A 15,734-nucleotide genomic window follows, 5' to 3' on the forward strand; every position below is an offset into this window, starting at 1 on the left:
TGTCTCCAAGAGCGCACACGCGCTTATAATAGGTGTTCAAATTTAACAATTATCCCAACCTTGTGTTACCGCTATGGGTTCAGTAAATTTCACTTGATATTTTAGTAAAAATTATAGAATTTTAGATTCTGATACAAGTTACTTTCAGTTTGGACCATTTAATTTTGAGTTACTATGCACTATGTGAGAAACTTCCTGGTCTCCCTTTTCATTTTCCAAAACAAAGCATTCCTTTCTTTTTTCCTTTGTTTCTTCTCTAATTAGCTCTTGGGGAATACACATTTCCATGCAAATGCTCTTTATTAAGCCATGCAACAAAAGCAAAACAAACCCTGTGAACCATGCTGCAATAATCCACAGAGTCACATTCATCCTTTTCATAAGGATTTTAATGTACAAAATGAGAAAGAACAAAACTGAACAAAAAACATGAAAATTCACAAAATGTTTTCTCTGAAAAAGAAAAAAAGAAAATCCTGTACAAACAGTGTTGGCCAGCAAACGTAGAGCCTGGTGATCATCTCCTCGGGCCACCTCGGCCTCGTCCCCTTCCTCTGCCACGCCCTCGCCCCCTGCCTCGTCCCCGTCCAGCCACTGAGAAGACAGATGAGTGACATCATGTTAAGTATCACAACATAATACTACGGCGCAACATTTAGATCAGTTTAACCCAGTCTTGAATATCAACTCACTCCTGAATATGAAAGTGTTAGCGGCCCATTTACAATAATCCATTTCACCACAAAACTACCAATTATTCTGCACTGGCAATAAATCATTTTTGCTGTAGTGTACGCCTCCATGATTTTTTGATATTCCTCACCTGCTTCTCTCTTCTTGGACTTGATCTTTGGCTCGATGTCAACCAGCAAGGTGTCCAGTGGGAGGCTGTCTGGAAGGATGAAATAGCGAATATTGTTGCCGCGGATACTCAGTGATTCCAGCTGAGTGGGCTCCCTGTTTTTTAGGGTCATTTTCACCGCCTTCAGGTGGGTGTTCATGCTCACATCAACACCTAAAATTGAGAAAATAAGAAAACAGGGATGGAAATGATTAAATATGAACATGGACAAGCCAACATTTATCATAATTAACAAAGCTGTAAAGGAAGTAACTGTAAAACAAGAGAGTGACAGCATGTTAATACTAAAAAGGCTACAACTGAAAACATCTCGCAGTCAGTCATTAATTCAATCTACTCTACACCAGCGTTTCCACACCACAAAATGTGAGCGCTTCAAAAAGCCAGCCTTGTGTTTTAGTGCAGACAGGTCAAAGTTAATTTTCTGGAAAGCTATGACACAAGTCGGGAGCTTTGTGGCAGCAGAATTAAGCCATACTTATCCTTTGACACCTGAGCAAATTTGATTTCTTTCAAAGGCATGAGAGGAAGGAGGCAGTGGAGCAACTTAATGAAAAATGGCCCAAAAATTAGCAAGAAACTTACGAAAAGTTACCCGAAAATAAGCGATAAAAAAAGAAAAGTTAAAATCAAAACATACACAAGAACGACTTTAAGAGTGGTAAAAAAGGGAAAAAGATTCAAAATAAGAAATGTTTAATTTAATAGTATGACTTTAAATATATGATGATTAGATTTATAAATGAAATTTTCTGACATTTTTCCCGAGCATCAGTAACCAGACTATCTGTCCCACTGATTCCCACATATTGATAGTTCATCATCATCTGCCAACAGAAAGAGTGGAAAAAAAAGAGGCCCCAAAACCAGCAAGAGGCGGTCTGGAGTAGAAAACAAAGTGCAGCTTCCAAAATGACCATTAAGTTGAATCAACTCCTCTCAAAACCAGTTCAAAAACATAGAAGATTATAACCTTCATCAAGTTGGGATTTATTCTAAGAGTGCTGTATTAACCTTTTTAACCGTAGCTAGCTGAATCTAACGGGGCTCCCACACACTTTTGGGGACAAAACAACAAAACCTTCACATGACCTATAAGGTCATAGCTGGCACACATGAAGGGAGCGACGGGATGTGGAGAGAAAATAGAGAAATGTACGTGATGGTGGACGGAAAGCTGTCACACATCAGAGCAATGTTTCCACAGATTAATAAATAACATTATGTTACATTAGATTATCCACAGACGATTACTTCAACAATTTCATTACACAAATCAAAACTCCATGACTTTTCCAAAACTTTGATCCATTTTCTTGTGTTGCATTCAGATGTCCTGTAAAGGTGTTTTGAGCACTGAGCAACTAAGTTAGGGAATAATGTTAAGTCAACTTTTATTTTATTTTATATTTTTTTTAAACGTATCATAATTTAAAATTATGTTACAAATAATTACATTTCATGCACATTTTTAGGGTAACCCCTCCCCCCTACTTTTTTGCTTATGTTCAGGTAATTTTCTTGTACTTTTTACTTATTGGTAAAATTATTTCAGGTCATTTATTCTCATAATTTGCTCATTGCCTTCTTCCCATTTTTGAAAGAAATCATTAATCAAAAAAGATTTTTTAAAAATTAAGTGACTTTTCCAAAACTTTCAATCATTTTTCTTTATTCCATGGCGTTTCCAGGTAGCAACCCTAATTTAAAAAACTGGCTACTGGATATAAATTCAGTATCGCCTGTGGGTGCACTAAAGTGATCAAACAGGTTGGGACATTTATAACTTTCAGCAAAGTTTCACTGCAGTTAACCCTTACAGGAGGCAACTCCGACACATTTTAATAAAGCAGCAGCGGGCTCTTACCTGTGATGGTACCATGGACCTGGGTGCCATTCTTCAGTTCAATGGTAACCGTCTCATGGCTGAGTTTCATCAAAAATCTGGGAAAATTATTGAAAAAGATCACAATGTAAGCAAATCAATCCATGACCTCACTCACCCCCAATTTTACAATTAAATATTTTACATCTTGTAAAGTCCCCACACATTTACGTGGACAACATTTCAAAACGTTTGCATGGCTTTTCAAGACCCATGGTAGGTTTCCTTTCTTAGCACTACTTGCCCATAATTGTACTTTCAGCAAGCTGGCACACACAGAGGGAGAGGCAGCGAGCAGGCAGAAAATCAGGGCATATTAAAGCTACTTTAAGCGGACAACTTCAGAAATTACATTTGCAGCTTCGGTACATTATGTGGAGGGTTTCTACAGAAGAGTAACAATTTCAGCATACACAACAAAACTCAGTCAGTTTCCCAAACGTTCAATGGTTTTGACTAATTTCAGGATTTTTCCAATCATGGAAAATGTGGTTATTAAATTCCATGACTTTTCCATGTTTTTCCATGACTGTGGGAACCCTGCAAAGAGCAGTCTGAAGTGAGCTAGCTTTACTTAGCCACAGTTAGCTACCGGCCGTGTAGCCTTCAGTACCAAAACAAAACCACTCACACGGGCGAGTTTAACACTGCAAACTCCAATCATTTGAAGTGGGAAGTAATACTAAATTACTACACATATTTTTAGGTGAGTTTAGGATTACATATCATACCGCTAAAATGCAAACGCTAGCTGAGCTGTGCAGAGAAAGACAGAGGGGCCTGACTGTTAACTAGCTAGCATTCATGTAGCTACTTAAAGCTAGTTAGCAAACACAGTGGCTGTAATACATGCGTGATTTAAAAGCTAAAATATACAGTTCCGCCGTTATAAGGAACAATACGTGTGTGTTTATCTTTGGGGTTATTTCAGAGGCTGGAGCCCGCTCATTGTAACACCGGACAGCCTCCAATCATTTCATTCACCGCTTCCCGCCTCATCTCCGTCTCTGTCCGTTAAATCTGAATCCATCCATTAGCACCGCCATTGTTTCATCATCCCACAACACAGCATTTAATAAACAATGACATTTCGCTCCCACGTACCTGACTAGTTTCATGATGGTGACGGACTGTAGACACAAATCCTCCACCGAAGACAAAAAATTGCAGCGCTCGGGTGAAAACACAGGCCGCCGCTGATGTACGCTGTACGTTACAGGCGCGCTCAACCGACGTCATTAAATGAGCGACAGCAAATAGGAAATGGTGCGCGTGGCAACACTGCCACCTAACTGTGGAGTGACAAACATCACGTTACCGCGAGGAGATCAACAAACCCCCCCTGCACGGTTTACCGGAGCCTAAAGTCACCAAAAACATATGAAAGTAAATAAGTGTTATATCTATATTCAGCTGGAGCAAATAGGCTTAATTCTCCTTGTATTCATTTTTTAGAGTATATCATCCTTTTGTATACAGTATAAAACATTAGTAGACAAATGTCTGCGCAATAAATATACATCCGCTTTGGATTTGTTACCGGGCACGGTGTTCAAACAAGGGAACAAAGTGGAAGTGTCTCTTAGAGAAGCTGTTTAAGGCTGCATTTTTGTCAAATAAAAGCCTAAATTTACAACATTGTTGTTGATTTATAAGTATGCCATTTCCCAAATGACATTTTAGTCAGTATTAACAGATGAAATGACATCGTGTATTAGGAGAAATTACTAAAAAGTGAACAAATATACACAGACCTTGTTCACGGCAGCCGTCTTGACTTGTCACAGCAGGAGAACCACAGGTGTCGCTCATAACATTTAATGATGTCTGTGCTGCATTCAAGTGTCCCAGTAACATCTACATCTGCACCTGTACTTTTCCTGCGGTTTGGATGTTTGGGAAATGAATGCACCACCTTATTCAACTCATTCTGCAACTGCTGGAGATTTTAATATTTCCCTGAGAAACATTCAAAAACACTGTGCACGTATAGCAAACACTTCCTGTGACTGTTCAGTTCAGACAAAAGTTTATCAGTGTTGTTGTAGTTTCCATTTTCAGCCAGAAGATGTTACTAAGAGTCTTTTTATTTATTTATTTATTTATTTTTAACCATCATAGTATTGATTAGTAAAGTACCAATTTTCACTGCTAGTAGGAGTATCCTGCAGCTGTGTCAAAATGTTTTAAGTAAAATTAGCAAGAAAGCAGTAAAAAGTACTAGACAATTATCTGAAAATAAGTTTTAAAAAAAATAAAAACTACAAAAATAGAAGAAAAAATAGTTAAAATAAATAAATAATTAAATAACCTAGAAAATGTGCTTAAAAATTATAATAACTCTGTGGCATAATTTTAAACATGTGATTATGATAATCATAAACATAGTTTCCCCATAAAAGCAGCACAAGAAAAGTGATATCAGTCAATGTTTCAAATTGTTAAACAAGAAAAAAATTTGCAGATTATTCATATCAGTTTACTTGATCATGTCTGGCATGTTATTAATTGTTAATTAAGTGGAAAACGTATTGTAGACGGTCGCCTTACAGCTCGAACACAAGTCATACATGTGCAGTATATAATGATTCCATTATCAGATTATTCCTTCTTTTGCACGTTTCTGTTGAGATGGTTTTGGAAATCACTGCCACCGGAAAAAAAAAAAAAAAATCTTATAGCAACACACTTTCAGTTGTTTTTATTGAGAGTAAACTTTGCACTGACACTTTCATTTACAGTTTTGGCCACACATCAAACCTCTCTTATGGACCGACTGGGAATGTATCAAGTATAATCTATGCAAGTGCAATTTGATTAATTAATTTTTTTTAAAATTCTGAAGTGGTTGAGGGATCAATAAAATATAAACATTATATATGGAGTATAAAATGGCACAAGACCATTCCCTTGACAGCATAAATCCAATTCCAAATCAAGAAAATAAAAGAAGTAAATAATAATAATTATAATAATAATAATAAAAGCCGCACTTATCAGTCCTCCACGTCTTGCCTGACAGCACTGGATTAGTGCAACACATTAAGAGCATGCGTGTGCAAATTAAAAGACCCCTTCCTATGTCCTGTTGCAACCATGCAACCTAAAATAAATGTTCATCAAACCATTCCTCAGGAAACAATGTCTGAAATGTTACAGGCAACACCAGCTGCCCTCTCATCTCAGCAGCCTTTATAAAGTATCGCCAGCTCCTACAACCTGTCCAGCACCTTCACAGTTCAATGTTTAATACGGAGTGAAAAAAGTGTTATTTTGGGGGGGTCACTTCAGTGGAGCACTCCAGACCTCACAATTTAAAACAAGCTTAAAACCCAAAGTTTTAATGAAAAGTGATGCATTTTTTGATTGCGTATCACATCCTGTATTCCTGGCACTTTTTGTAAAGTAGAGGGAGAAATTTCAACAAAATCAAGATATCTTTACATTTGTTTGGCCTGCCATGGAAGAATAATTAAAAACACTCCATTACTATCATTTCAGTCCCAAAAGCACCAGATCATATCTCAACAAAACAGGCAGTGTTTAATTCTCTTGTAAACATTACAGTTGGGCGATAAAGTTTAAAGATAGAGGGTTCAGTGACAACCCAGGGTTCAGAGCGCTTCACCGCGTTTCAAGAAAAATCACCCAAAATGGTTGTTAATTAAAGTGGAAAGTATAAAGTGTAAATATGACAAACGAGTTCTTTTACGTAGCTCCAAAGCCGTTTTTCTCTGGGGATAACTTTAAATAAGATAAACCAGCAGGAGCGAGGACAAACGATACTAATGTGCATCAAGAACCTCAGTGAATGGCCACAGCCAAAGTGGTGTGTTCTCCTCTATCTTTCATAATCAACGCCGTTTAGCATGTTTAAAAAGTAATGACACTAATAAATACCGACAAACAAATACGACTGAAACAAAAAGGCACACAGACCCAACAACTCCGGTCTCAACTGGAAGAAAGTTCATCTCTATAACAAGCAATAAAGAAATGTTTAAAAAAGGATAAATTACAGTAAAAACCCATCTCCCGCCTATCAACAGCACACTGTACTAACCATCAGTAGTGGAATAGATATGATAAAAACAAACTAAATGAGTGTTTCCATGTATAGTATCGTCTGAAGCTTTGGCTCAGTTTTTACAACAGTTTCAATTTACAGAGAGATATTCATTCAGAAATTCTTCATCACATAAACAGAGCTCAAAAATAAGGATTGCCCAAATACAATGCCATGTTGGGCTAGTAAATCTAGGAGCTCAGGTGCTCAAGAAAAAAAAACATTAAACACATTGTTTTTTCTCCTTCTCATCTCTGAAAACTCTCACATGTGCAGTAAAATGATTGCAGATGAAGACAAATTTTACCAGCTTGAGCGGAAGCGAGTATTTCAGTTATCCTGGAAACAGGAGTTAGAATGAAAAGAAGACAAACTGTTCAGTCAGATTCTAGGTTTCTTCCGTCTATATTTACAGAAGCAGATCTTATTTCTTTATTTCTTCTATCATTCATGACTGGATCTAGATTGTTTTAATGAGAGTTTCTGTTTGACAACTAATTTAGACATTGTATGTTGAAATAAAACAGCAATTTAAATCCAGTGACACTTCATGTTGTGCTGCTGTCATACATAATTTTAGAATTATTTTTCATAAAGCATTCTGTGTCATTCTGAGGTCAAAATAGTTATTATAGCATTTTATGTTTTGACAGTCTGTTGTGAAAACTGAGCCAAAGCTGGTGTAAAATTCAGAAATGTGGATGACACTTGATTGAAAGCTCATCTTCGATATAAAGACAGAGAATTTCATGGAATAAGTAGCAGGTCGGTGAAGTGAGCAGGAAAAACAGAGGGATCAGCGCCCCTCTGACAACAAACACCCATGATGCTTAAGTAACTTTAAACAATACTCTGAATGAACAATTCTCAGCTGAGGCTGACCCCCCTGTGCAGGGGGACCGGACAATATCTCATCTGGAGTATTACAAAAGAATTATTACTGTCATAAAATCTGATAAGCACGTTGTACCAGCGTGACGTTTACTGAGCAGGCGGGTGTATCGTCGTCCTTTGTAGCCTACCAAAAGGAAAAATCAGTAGTGTGTTGGCTCTCTAACAAAGCAGGCACAGTGTGCACGAAGGTCCAAAAATCAGAATTAGGCCCTCTGATTGTACAGTACGCTAAACAAGCTCCAAAGGTTACAGTTATCGTCGTATTTGGCTCCAGGAGCTCTGAACAGGCTCTTGGTTGGGTCGGTGTCTTAATAAAAGTGAGAGTATATGAGGCAAGTTTGGATTTCAGCATGAATCAGCACCAAAACTTGAACAAACAGAGACGACAAATACAGGAAATAAATAAGAAAACAAAAAAATGTGCAGCATTTTATGTGTTATGATATCAGTAGCTTTCCACTGGTGTACTCTGCTTTAAACACTCATTTGTTTCAAAGAATATTTTGTCTGCTTTTTAGAGCAGACAAAAGCACTTAAAAAAAAAAAATTAAAAATCAAACTGCGTATGACATCATCTTTACTGGACAAAGTCCGCAGGGTTTTATGTCCTCTCTAGATACACTATAATACATACAGTAAACGCTCCAAAGACCTACATCTTTCATTGAGGCATCACTGTTTTATTGAATATTTTTCCATCAGTGCTTCTCTTTCCTCATCTCTGACTTTCTTTCACTTTCCTCTCTCTCTCTCTTCTACTTGGCTCGACCCTCTCTCTCCGCACCGTTCTGTCGCTGTCACACCAGGTGTACTTGTTCCTCCCACTCCTCAGGAGATTGGTCCTCCTCTAACTGAAGGATAAGGTCTAAGTCTCTCTCTGTGGCCGGGGCAGTGTGTACGGGACTGTTTCCACGTTGGGAGCATGAGCACGGGTGTGTGTGCGCTTCGTCCAGCGACACGTCAGCCACACACCCTGCGCCCACACCCTCCTTGCCAGCCTCTCTGTTTTCCAGCTCCAGAGTGCTGGGCCTCGACGTCTTCGGGGCCTCCGTGCCCACAGCACCTAGACAGGGACTCGCTGACCCTCCATCTGCCTCTGGCTCGCCCTCCAGGGGCTGCCAGATAGGGGCGGGGGTCGCGTCCCTCGAGGTCTGGCTCTCTGATTCAGTCTCAGTGTGTGTGTCGGGGGAGGAGTCGGTTTCTGTGGTGGGCGGGGACGGGATGAGGGCCAGGCTCTGCGGGTTGTTCTGGGGGTTGATGTTGTTGTTAAACCAGGCCATGATGTTGTCCAGCAGCTGGGCACTGGCGGTGGGGTCCAGGGGCTCCAGACTCTGAGGGTCGCTGGGGGTGAAAGGGCCCCCCGGGGGGATCACCGGTGAAAGCAGCAGCTCCGGCTCGAGCTCTGGAGACGGGAGGCACAACTGGGTAGGCGGCTGCGGGTCAGATTTGGATGGGCGTTCAAGAGCGTAGGCGGCAGGGCGCTCCTGAGTGTAAGAGCTACTGTGTTCTGGGCAGGGGGTGTAAGAGCTGTCTGGTTTTGGGGTGCTGTCATACGTGGCTGCATGTTCCCGGTTACATGAACTGGGATGGGCGGGGTTTTGGTTGCGTTCAAGTGCGCAGGAGGCAGTGTGTTCAGCCTCAGCCAAATAACCACCGGAGTGGCAGTAACTGGGATCTGTAATGGTGATATGGTCGAGCACATATGGGGCGTTCAGTGCACTCTGGTCTGGTCTATGGCTGCAGTCGCTGTACGCAGGTTCGATGCTGTAGGGAGCGGTGAGTGCACTGTGACTGTACGTGTGGTGGGAGCAGAGCTGCTCCTGTGTGTGTGTGTCCAGCTCATAAGGAGTGGTTATGTTCCCCAGTTTCATAAGGCTGTCTCCCAGCTCCAGCAGCTCTGCACTGAGGGAGGGAGGTGGGGGAGGCAGGGGGAGGGAGTTTGATGGGGGAGGCTGGGAGGTGGAGTCTGTCCTGTTAGGGGGGCGAGGAGGATCCAGGAGAGAAGTGGGGAACGAGGAGCCTCTGGCTCCTGGAGGACCGTCTGTGTTGAGGGATTGCAAAGCAACATCAGCCAGGTCGCCCGCAGTACCCGGCCTCCTCTCCTGTCCTCTGTCCAGTCCACGATCCAGCTCCACTCTACCCTCCATCCCACCCTCCAGACCCCGCTCTCTGCGGGACTCCTGAAGGGACAGCTGGATGGCCAGCAGGATGTTTGGGTCGTCTTCGTCCAGCGAGCCCAGTGCTCTCCTGCGGCCCTCACTTCTCTCTGGACCTTCTGGAACACAGAATATCACATTAAAACAAGGACTGCTTTGTAAAGCTTGATTACAAATTGATCCCAGTGATCAATGTCTCCGTGTGCTTCGACCAAAACTGATTCATGGGGCAATAACTTAAAATCTCATTTGCTGGTTGTCTGGTGCAGTGCCCAATCAAAATTTATAAATCTAGGCGAAGGCTGGAGCTGGATTAGGACCTAGAGTTTGTGCACTAAATGTACTGTACGTAAAGGCCCTGATGATCACACCAATAATCCCCTATTATTCTGAGTATGATAATATTATATGATAATAAACAGCATATTCTGCTTAGATATTCAAATCAGGCCATTTTCTGAATTCAACATTTCTCTATGAAGAGGTGGGATATTCCAATATTATTCAGGTTTCAGGACCAGTATTTGTAAACAGCCAATTTGGAATATTTGTCTCAAATGGGGTTTTCACCGCAGTTTGCAACACGCGGCCTCTCATTTGTTTGCTGTCGGGGCTGTGCGTTTTCACGGGTATGTTGTAAATAAACAGCCTCACAAACAGTTTGTAAGGCTGTGGGGTAGAGATGGACACAATAAAAAAATACCATGTTTCTGGTTGCAAAGAGAAACACTCCTGTTTTTAAACTTTATGAAAGACTTAGATATCAAGGGGTTTTAGGTAACGCGCAAATATCACAGCATCGACCTTTTCAAGAAGATGAAGGAAGGAAAAAGGGAGTCCAACAAGTCTGCCAAAAGAAAATGTAAAAAAAAACTCATATTTTGATGCAGGGAAGCAAAATGACAAGCTTCCCCATATTTTGACATGATAAATGACATGTTAGAGCACATTAATCTTGTTAACTGTGTCTTAGAAATAAGGGCAAAAACTGGACTATTATGTGCATGTAAATGAAATCAATGTTGGGTCATCAGTAACCATCTGTCGCCTTAGTTTTTGTGCCGTGCCCCGCACCGTTGGCTCTATCTAGCCCTTGCCGGCTTTTTCTTCTGGCTGATTCACCATGTTGACTTAGTTTCTGACCCAGCAGAGCCTGTCAGTGATTGAAATCAATCTGATGATAGAACTGGAGGAGAACTGTGAGGAAAGCAAACAAACAGCTAAAGTCAAGAGGGTGTGAAATCAAATCGAACTTGTTAGATAAGATTATTTTTTAGTCATTGAGCTCTTTTGCAGAAATGGTTTGGAATCGTTTGTAATTGTTCGCTGGTGCACGGCAAAGATTATTTGTTCCTTCAACAGTGGGTTTTTGTTGTTAATGTGCTAAATGGCTAACTAGCATCTTGAATCCGTCCTGTTGGTCTTCTGGTTTCTCTTTATGAATGACAAATACAGACTGCTGTTATGGAGAATTATTCCCTCTCACGCAGGCGCAGAATGTTCATGCTAGTTGGCTGATGGAGGTAGACTTTGAAGTGCGGTCAAGTGCAACTTTTTGGCTGAGACGCAGGTGACATGAAGTAACAGTCGGCCTTTGTGCCCCTTGTACTTTGATGTCAGTTTGGTGTGTCTAGGCCTTTAATGATAATGGTACCTTTACAGCGCAACATTGAGTTCATTGCCAAAATTTCCCATACTGTATATTATACACCGTTCTTGTAATAAAGGGATTTGTATGAGGCTTAAATAAAACCTTTGGCAGACCTGTGTTGTCACTCCTCCTGCTGGTCTCTGGTGTGTTGCTGCTGCTTCTAAGGTTGTGCAGACTCAGCATGTCTCCTCTGCGCCGTGGTCTGTGTCTGCGGCGGTACTGGATGTCAGCATAATCCTGCAGACAGCGATTCAAGCTGGGTTATTACAAAATCAACTCTACAGGCTGGGTTGTAAGTCTATTTTATCATCGAGCAGGTTCACAATCTTCAGCACAGGAAAACAGAGCTCATGCATATGCACAAAATACCAGGAACTATAATGCCTTACCTGTGACGGTCTCTCCCTTTGATCTACTGCTCCCAATACAGAGTGACGACTCCCCATCTTAAAGCACATAAGCAAACTAAGTCAGCTGCAGCCGTAGTCATGCATTTAGATGACCTCATATTGAAGTGGGTCACTAAGCGCAGGTTTAGGGAACAGCATTAGCTGGGCATGAACCAAATAGTTAGCAAACAGCGAAAGGTTGTATGACAGTGTACAGTTTGACCGTTTACCTCAGGGGAGGCAAAGCCGAGGTACTCCCAGTCCCATGATCCTCCGGGGTAACTTAAACAAACACAAACAGAAGAATGTTTGCTCACAGTGACACACACAGCAGATAATAAATTCATTTTTCAGTTTTAATAGTTTGTAAACAAATAGTTATACATTTAAATGAAGTAGTATGTGCTTTCTGAGTATGTGCGAGTGTGTGTTGCATTACTTCCTGCGGGGAGGATCAGGAGAATCGTTAGGAGCGACGCCTCGGGCCACTGACGCCAGGAACTCTTGCCTCTTCTGCTGCACCAGACGGGCCGCACTGATTATCTTGTGGCAGGGAGTCCTCAGGTACGGACGATTGACTTTCTGGGCCAAATCCTCCACAACCATCTCAAGGTCCGTCTGAGGAGAGAAAATACAGACAACATGTTCACTTCCATCTACTCAGAGACTTGAAATTTAAAATGGATTTACCGTCATCATATTTCTCTTCTACTACAGACCAAACAGGAGCTGATTATTCCTTATCTTACTGGAAATTTGGAAGCTTGTTTGAAAAGTAATTGAAATGGACCACTGGTGGTTCAAATATTTTTGCAAAGCTCTGCTCTGTTTTACTCGACTTAATATCAATCACTGCAATCTCAAAATGTTGCATGACTAAATGAAACATCATCAAGTTACTGCAAGGGAGAAAATGTGAACACCTACAATAAAAACACTCATTGTGGGGTAGGACTGGTGGTCGATGCTATCATCCATCGCCTATGGCTGTCAGTTGACCACTGAGCATCGTGATTTAAGAGCCACTACCCCCCTTTTCCACAATGCCACCAAGGCGCGGGTTTGTGGTGGCGCTAAAAGCATTTGTGCTTAGAAACTAACAATTCTGATTTATCTACCAGATGATTTGTAGGCTGCCAGAGGGGTGTAGTTGTACACTTTTTAGTGACCAAGTTTGGCACCATCACTGTGAAGATTGGCCACATCCATTGAGCTGACAGCTCTTCTTTTGTTTGTTTGTTTGTTTTTTTATTCACTGGTTACATTGTGTAACTATCACAGGTTCCAGTAGGCAGGTCAAAAAGTGGCAAACAGTGTTCTGAGTAAGTCATCAATACTTAGGCCTTCAGAAACATTGAATGCAAGAGTACACCTACTCTTCCCCTCTCAGTGTTTCTCTCTCAAACGACACTCACACACAGACACACACACACCTAGAAGAACGCCACAACACTCAGTCCTAATTGTCTCTGTCCTAACAATTGTGCTACTGTAGCATAAACTGTGCATTAAGTTGGCAGTTTGGAGGTCCATTCTGGTTCGGGTGGTTTAATTGGTAATGTTTGCCCCGGGATGTTAAACCGCACAAAATACAGATTATAAAATTCTTTAGCACTATAAAATGTGGTATATTAAAAAGATTATAAATTATTTCTGATTCTGATATTAAAAGGAGCTTTGTGCAAAATGACTGAAGAATATTAATCATATACAGTAAATACAGTGTCTCACTACTCCAGGCTGAATCTCTGAATATTTGTGTGGATATTTATGGTCCTCAGCGGACGAGTGATTTCACCTGATGTTTAGAGTTACTATCAAGGCAAAACACAAATCTGAGTATTAGAAGATGAAACCTAAAGGTCAGATTACCACAAAATTCACAAACAGTACTCTATTTGTTTAAACCAGTTTAGCCAGCCCGTGTGGTCAAATGAACAAGGCTGTCTTTAGGGATCATCAGAGGAGCTTTTAACTTGTTTGTCTTGTTTATGTCACAGATATGTGCTAGATTACCTGCATGAGCTCAAATATCTCTTTCTGGGTGCTGCCTTGCTGCAGGAAGAAGCCGTATGGGTAAGAGCACTTCAGGACGCGTCGTGTCTTCAGCAGCTCACATACACCGTCCTCAATGAACCGCGTGTCTGGAGGAGTGCCTTCACCTGGACCAAACAAGCCAGGATTACAATGCAGACAGGATTCATGTATAATGACAAAAAAAATCAAACTGCTTTATTCACCTTCTATCATATAAGAAGACTTACGGCAAATGAAGGCTCTGCTCAGCTGCTCCATCTTTTCCTTAGCTGTTTTCAGTAATTTCTGCTCCAACTAACAGAGGAGAGATGAGAATAAAGATTTCCAATATTTTATGATTATCAGATTGTAATGTACTAGTGCAGTGCCCATTCAAAAACATGCCTGTTCACGATGGGCCAATTGCTTGGAAGATTATTAATTGTTGATTGTTATCAACCACACTATACAAAAGACACTTAAACGCTTTCACAACACTTCTACACTGCAAGGGCCAGCCCCTCATCAGATGCTGTGGAAACTTCACTGGCGCTGTTTAAGTAGCCACTAGCACTTGCACGTGTTTGATTGTCGTCCACTTCAGTTTCAACAGGACTGCTCAAAATATTTTCCTCCTGATCCGCCCTTCTCCAACTAAAAATTGAAGCTACATTTGGAGTATTTTTAAACCATTCATGCCATCACAGTTTAGCTTGTAATTGAAGAGGGATGTATGCTCCCGCTTCATCAACATGACTATGTAGCAGTCTGATACCAAAACAAAAATATTACAGGAAAGTAAAGATGCAATGAGCGATCAGCCAGAGAGTGGACGATCTTCAGCTTGATCTGCAATGACCAGTGACCTGCCGGTCTGTCTCAGATACAGCCGCTCCCATGCAGATCAAATTTACATGCATGTGCAGCATGATGGTTCATGTCGCAAACAGCTGCACAGACAATAACAGATCATTGTCAGAGCCACTACAACCCGTTCTCAAAAGTTGTAGTTAATTCCCATGCATGCTGTATGTGGTTTGAAAGCTACCATGGTGAGCTAACTAGCAGACTGGGGTATTGATAAGTAGCTCAAATGTGTAGCATATCGAAGCTAATCACTATCTGTTTCATTTAAGTAAAATGAAGATGCTAAAACACTTAGCTTCTCAGCCCAGCAGGTTTAAGTCAAATATGTCTGTTTATATTGTCAGTTAGCTTAGAAAGAAATGAAATATATGTGTCATTTGAGAACAGCTAACAATTTGGTACGAGGCTTTTACTGGGAACAAAAATTACATCAACAGTGTTTGAAATATTTGAGTTTGCTTACAGTGAAACATCTCTAGTCTCCCTTTCTGCATCTGCTCTTAAACGTACTGTAGTGAGTGACATAGTATAATAGTAATTTAATAGGGAGCCCCTCTCAATACTCTATACAATGTGTACATAATACACTACTAATAAATATGTCCCATAGATCCCAAGAACACCTACTCAACATTGCACATTCTTGGGTCCTCAGCAGTACACTCACTAACTGTTAAGTGGTTCAGATGAATGGTTACTGAGAAAATTGAAGGACGGACAGATAGACGGACTCCTTCCATTTTTGCTTTGTGCCTCAAGAAACAAAAGCTTTTCAGCTTTTTGGTGTTATAAATGCGTGTGTATGAGTAGAGAGCGTTTTACCTTATAACTGTGTTCATGGTTCTTGAAGCGAGTATAATAGTGCATGAAACGATCCAGCTCCTGAAAACTTTTGTGCTTCTTTTCTGCCTGTAACAAAAAAGCAACTCGATTTCACTCAAATGGCTT

General features: G+C 40.9%; 2 protein-coding genes across 8 annotated transcripts in view; both read right to left on the minus strand.

The window, feature by feature from the left end:
* Positions 1-371: 371 nt before the first annotated feature.
* On the minus strand, positions 372-4,569 carry snrpd1 (small nuclear ribonucleoprotein D1 polypeptide). 2 transcript variants are annotated; one of them, XM_042506832.1, is made up of 4 exons: positions 4,502-4,569; positions 2,730-2,806; positions 824-1,015; positions 372-594 (listed from the first exon to the last, which is right to left on the minus strand). In XM_042506832.1, exons 2-4 carry the CDS (start codon positions 2,797-2,799, stop codon positions 518-520), a joined length of 339 nt encoding a protein of 112 aa, XP_042362766.1. In that variant the 5' UTR covers positions 2,800-2,806; positions 4,502-4,569; the 3' UTR covers positions 372-517. The 2 variants fall into 2 exon arrangements, with proteins under 2 accessions (XP_042362766.1, XP_042362765.1); XM_042506831.1 differs by lacking the exon at positions 4,502-4,569 and adding an exon at positions 3,852-3,982.
* Positions 4,570-5,433: 864 nt separating this feature from the next.
* Positions 5,434-15,734, minus strand: part of LOC121957506 (ankyrin repeat and IBR domain-containing protein 1-like) — a 28,691-nt gene continuing 18,390 nt past the window's right edge. Inside the window, exons 14-21 of one of the 6 annotated variants that reach the window (XM_042506110.1) lie at positions 15,609-15,695; positions 14,168-14,234; positions 13,920-14,065; positions 12,343-12,521; positions 12,134-12,185; positions 11,904-11,960; positions 11,628-11,751; positions 5,434-9,982 (exon numbers count right to left, since the gene is read on the minus strand). In XM_042506110.1, coding sequence (XP_042362044.1) covers positions 8,505-9,982; positions 11,628-11,751; positions 11,904-11,960; positions 12,134-12,185; positions 12,343-12,521; positions 13,920-14,065; positions 14,168-14,234; positions 15,609-15,695 — 2,190 coding nt within the window. In that variant the 3' untranslated portion in view covers positions 5,434-8,504. Of the gene's footprint in view, positions 9,983-11,627; positions 11,752-11,903; positions 11,961-12,133; positions 12,186-12,342; positions 12,522-13,919; positions 14,066-14,143; positions 14,235-15,608; positions 15,696-15,734 lie in introns of all 6 variants that reach the window. The other 5 variants (XM_042506109.1, XM_042506108.1, XM_042506113.1 and 2 more) reach the window with 5 other exon arrangements.

This window comes from Plectropomus leopardus, chromosome 18 (genome assembly GCF_008729295.1).
Source record: "Plectropomus leopardus isolate mb chromosome 18, YSFRI_Pleo_2.0, whole genome shotgun sequence".
In the NCBI taxonomy this organism is placed as follows: domain Eukaryota; kingdom Metazoa; phylum Chordata; class Actinopteri; order Perciformes; family Serranidae; genus Plectropomus; species Plectropomus leopardus.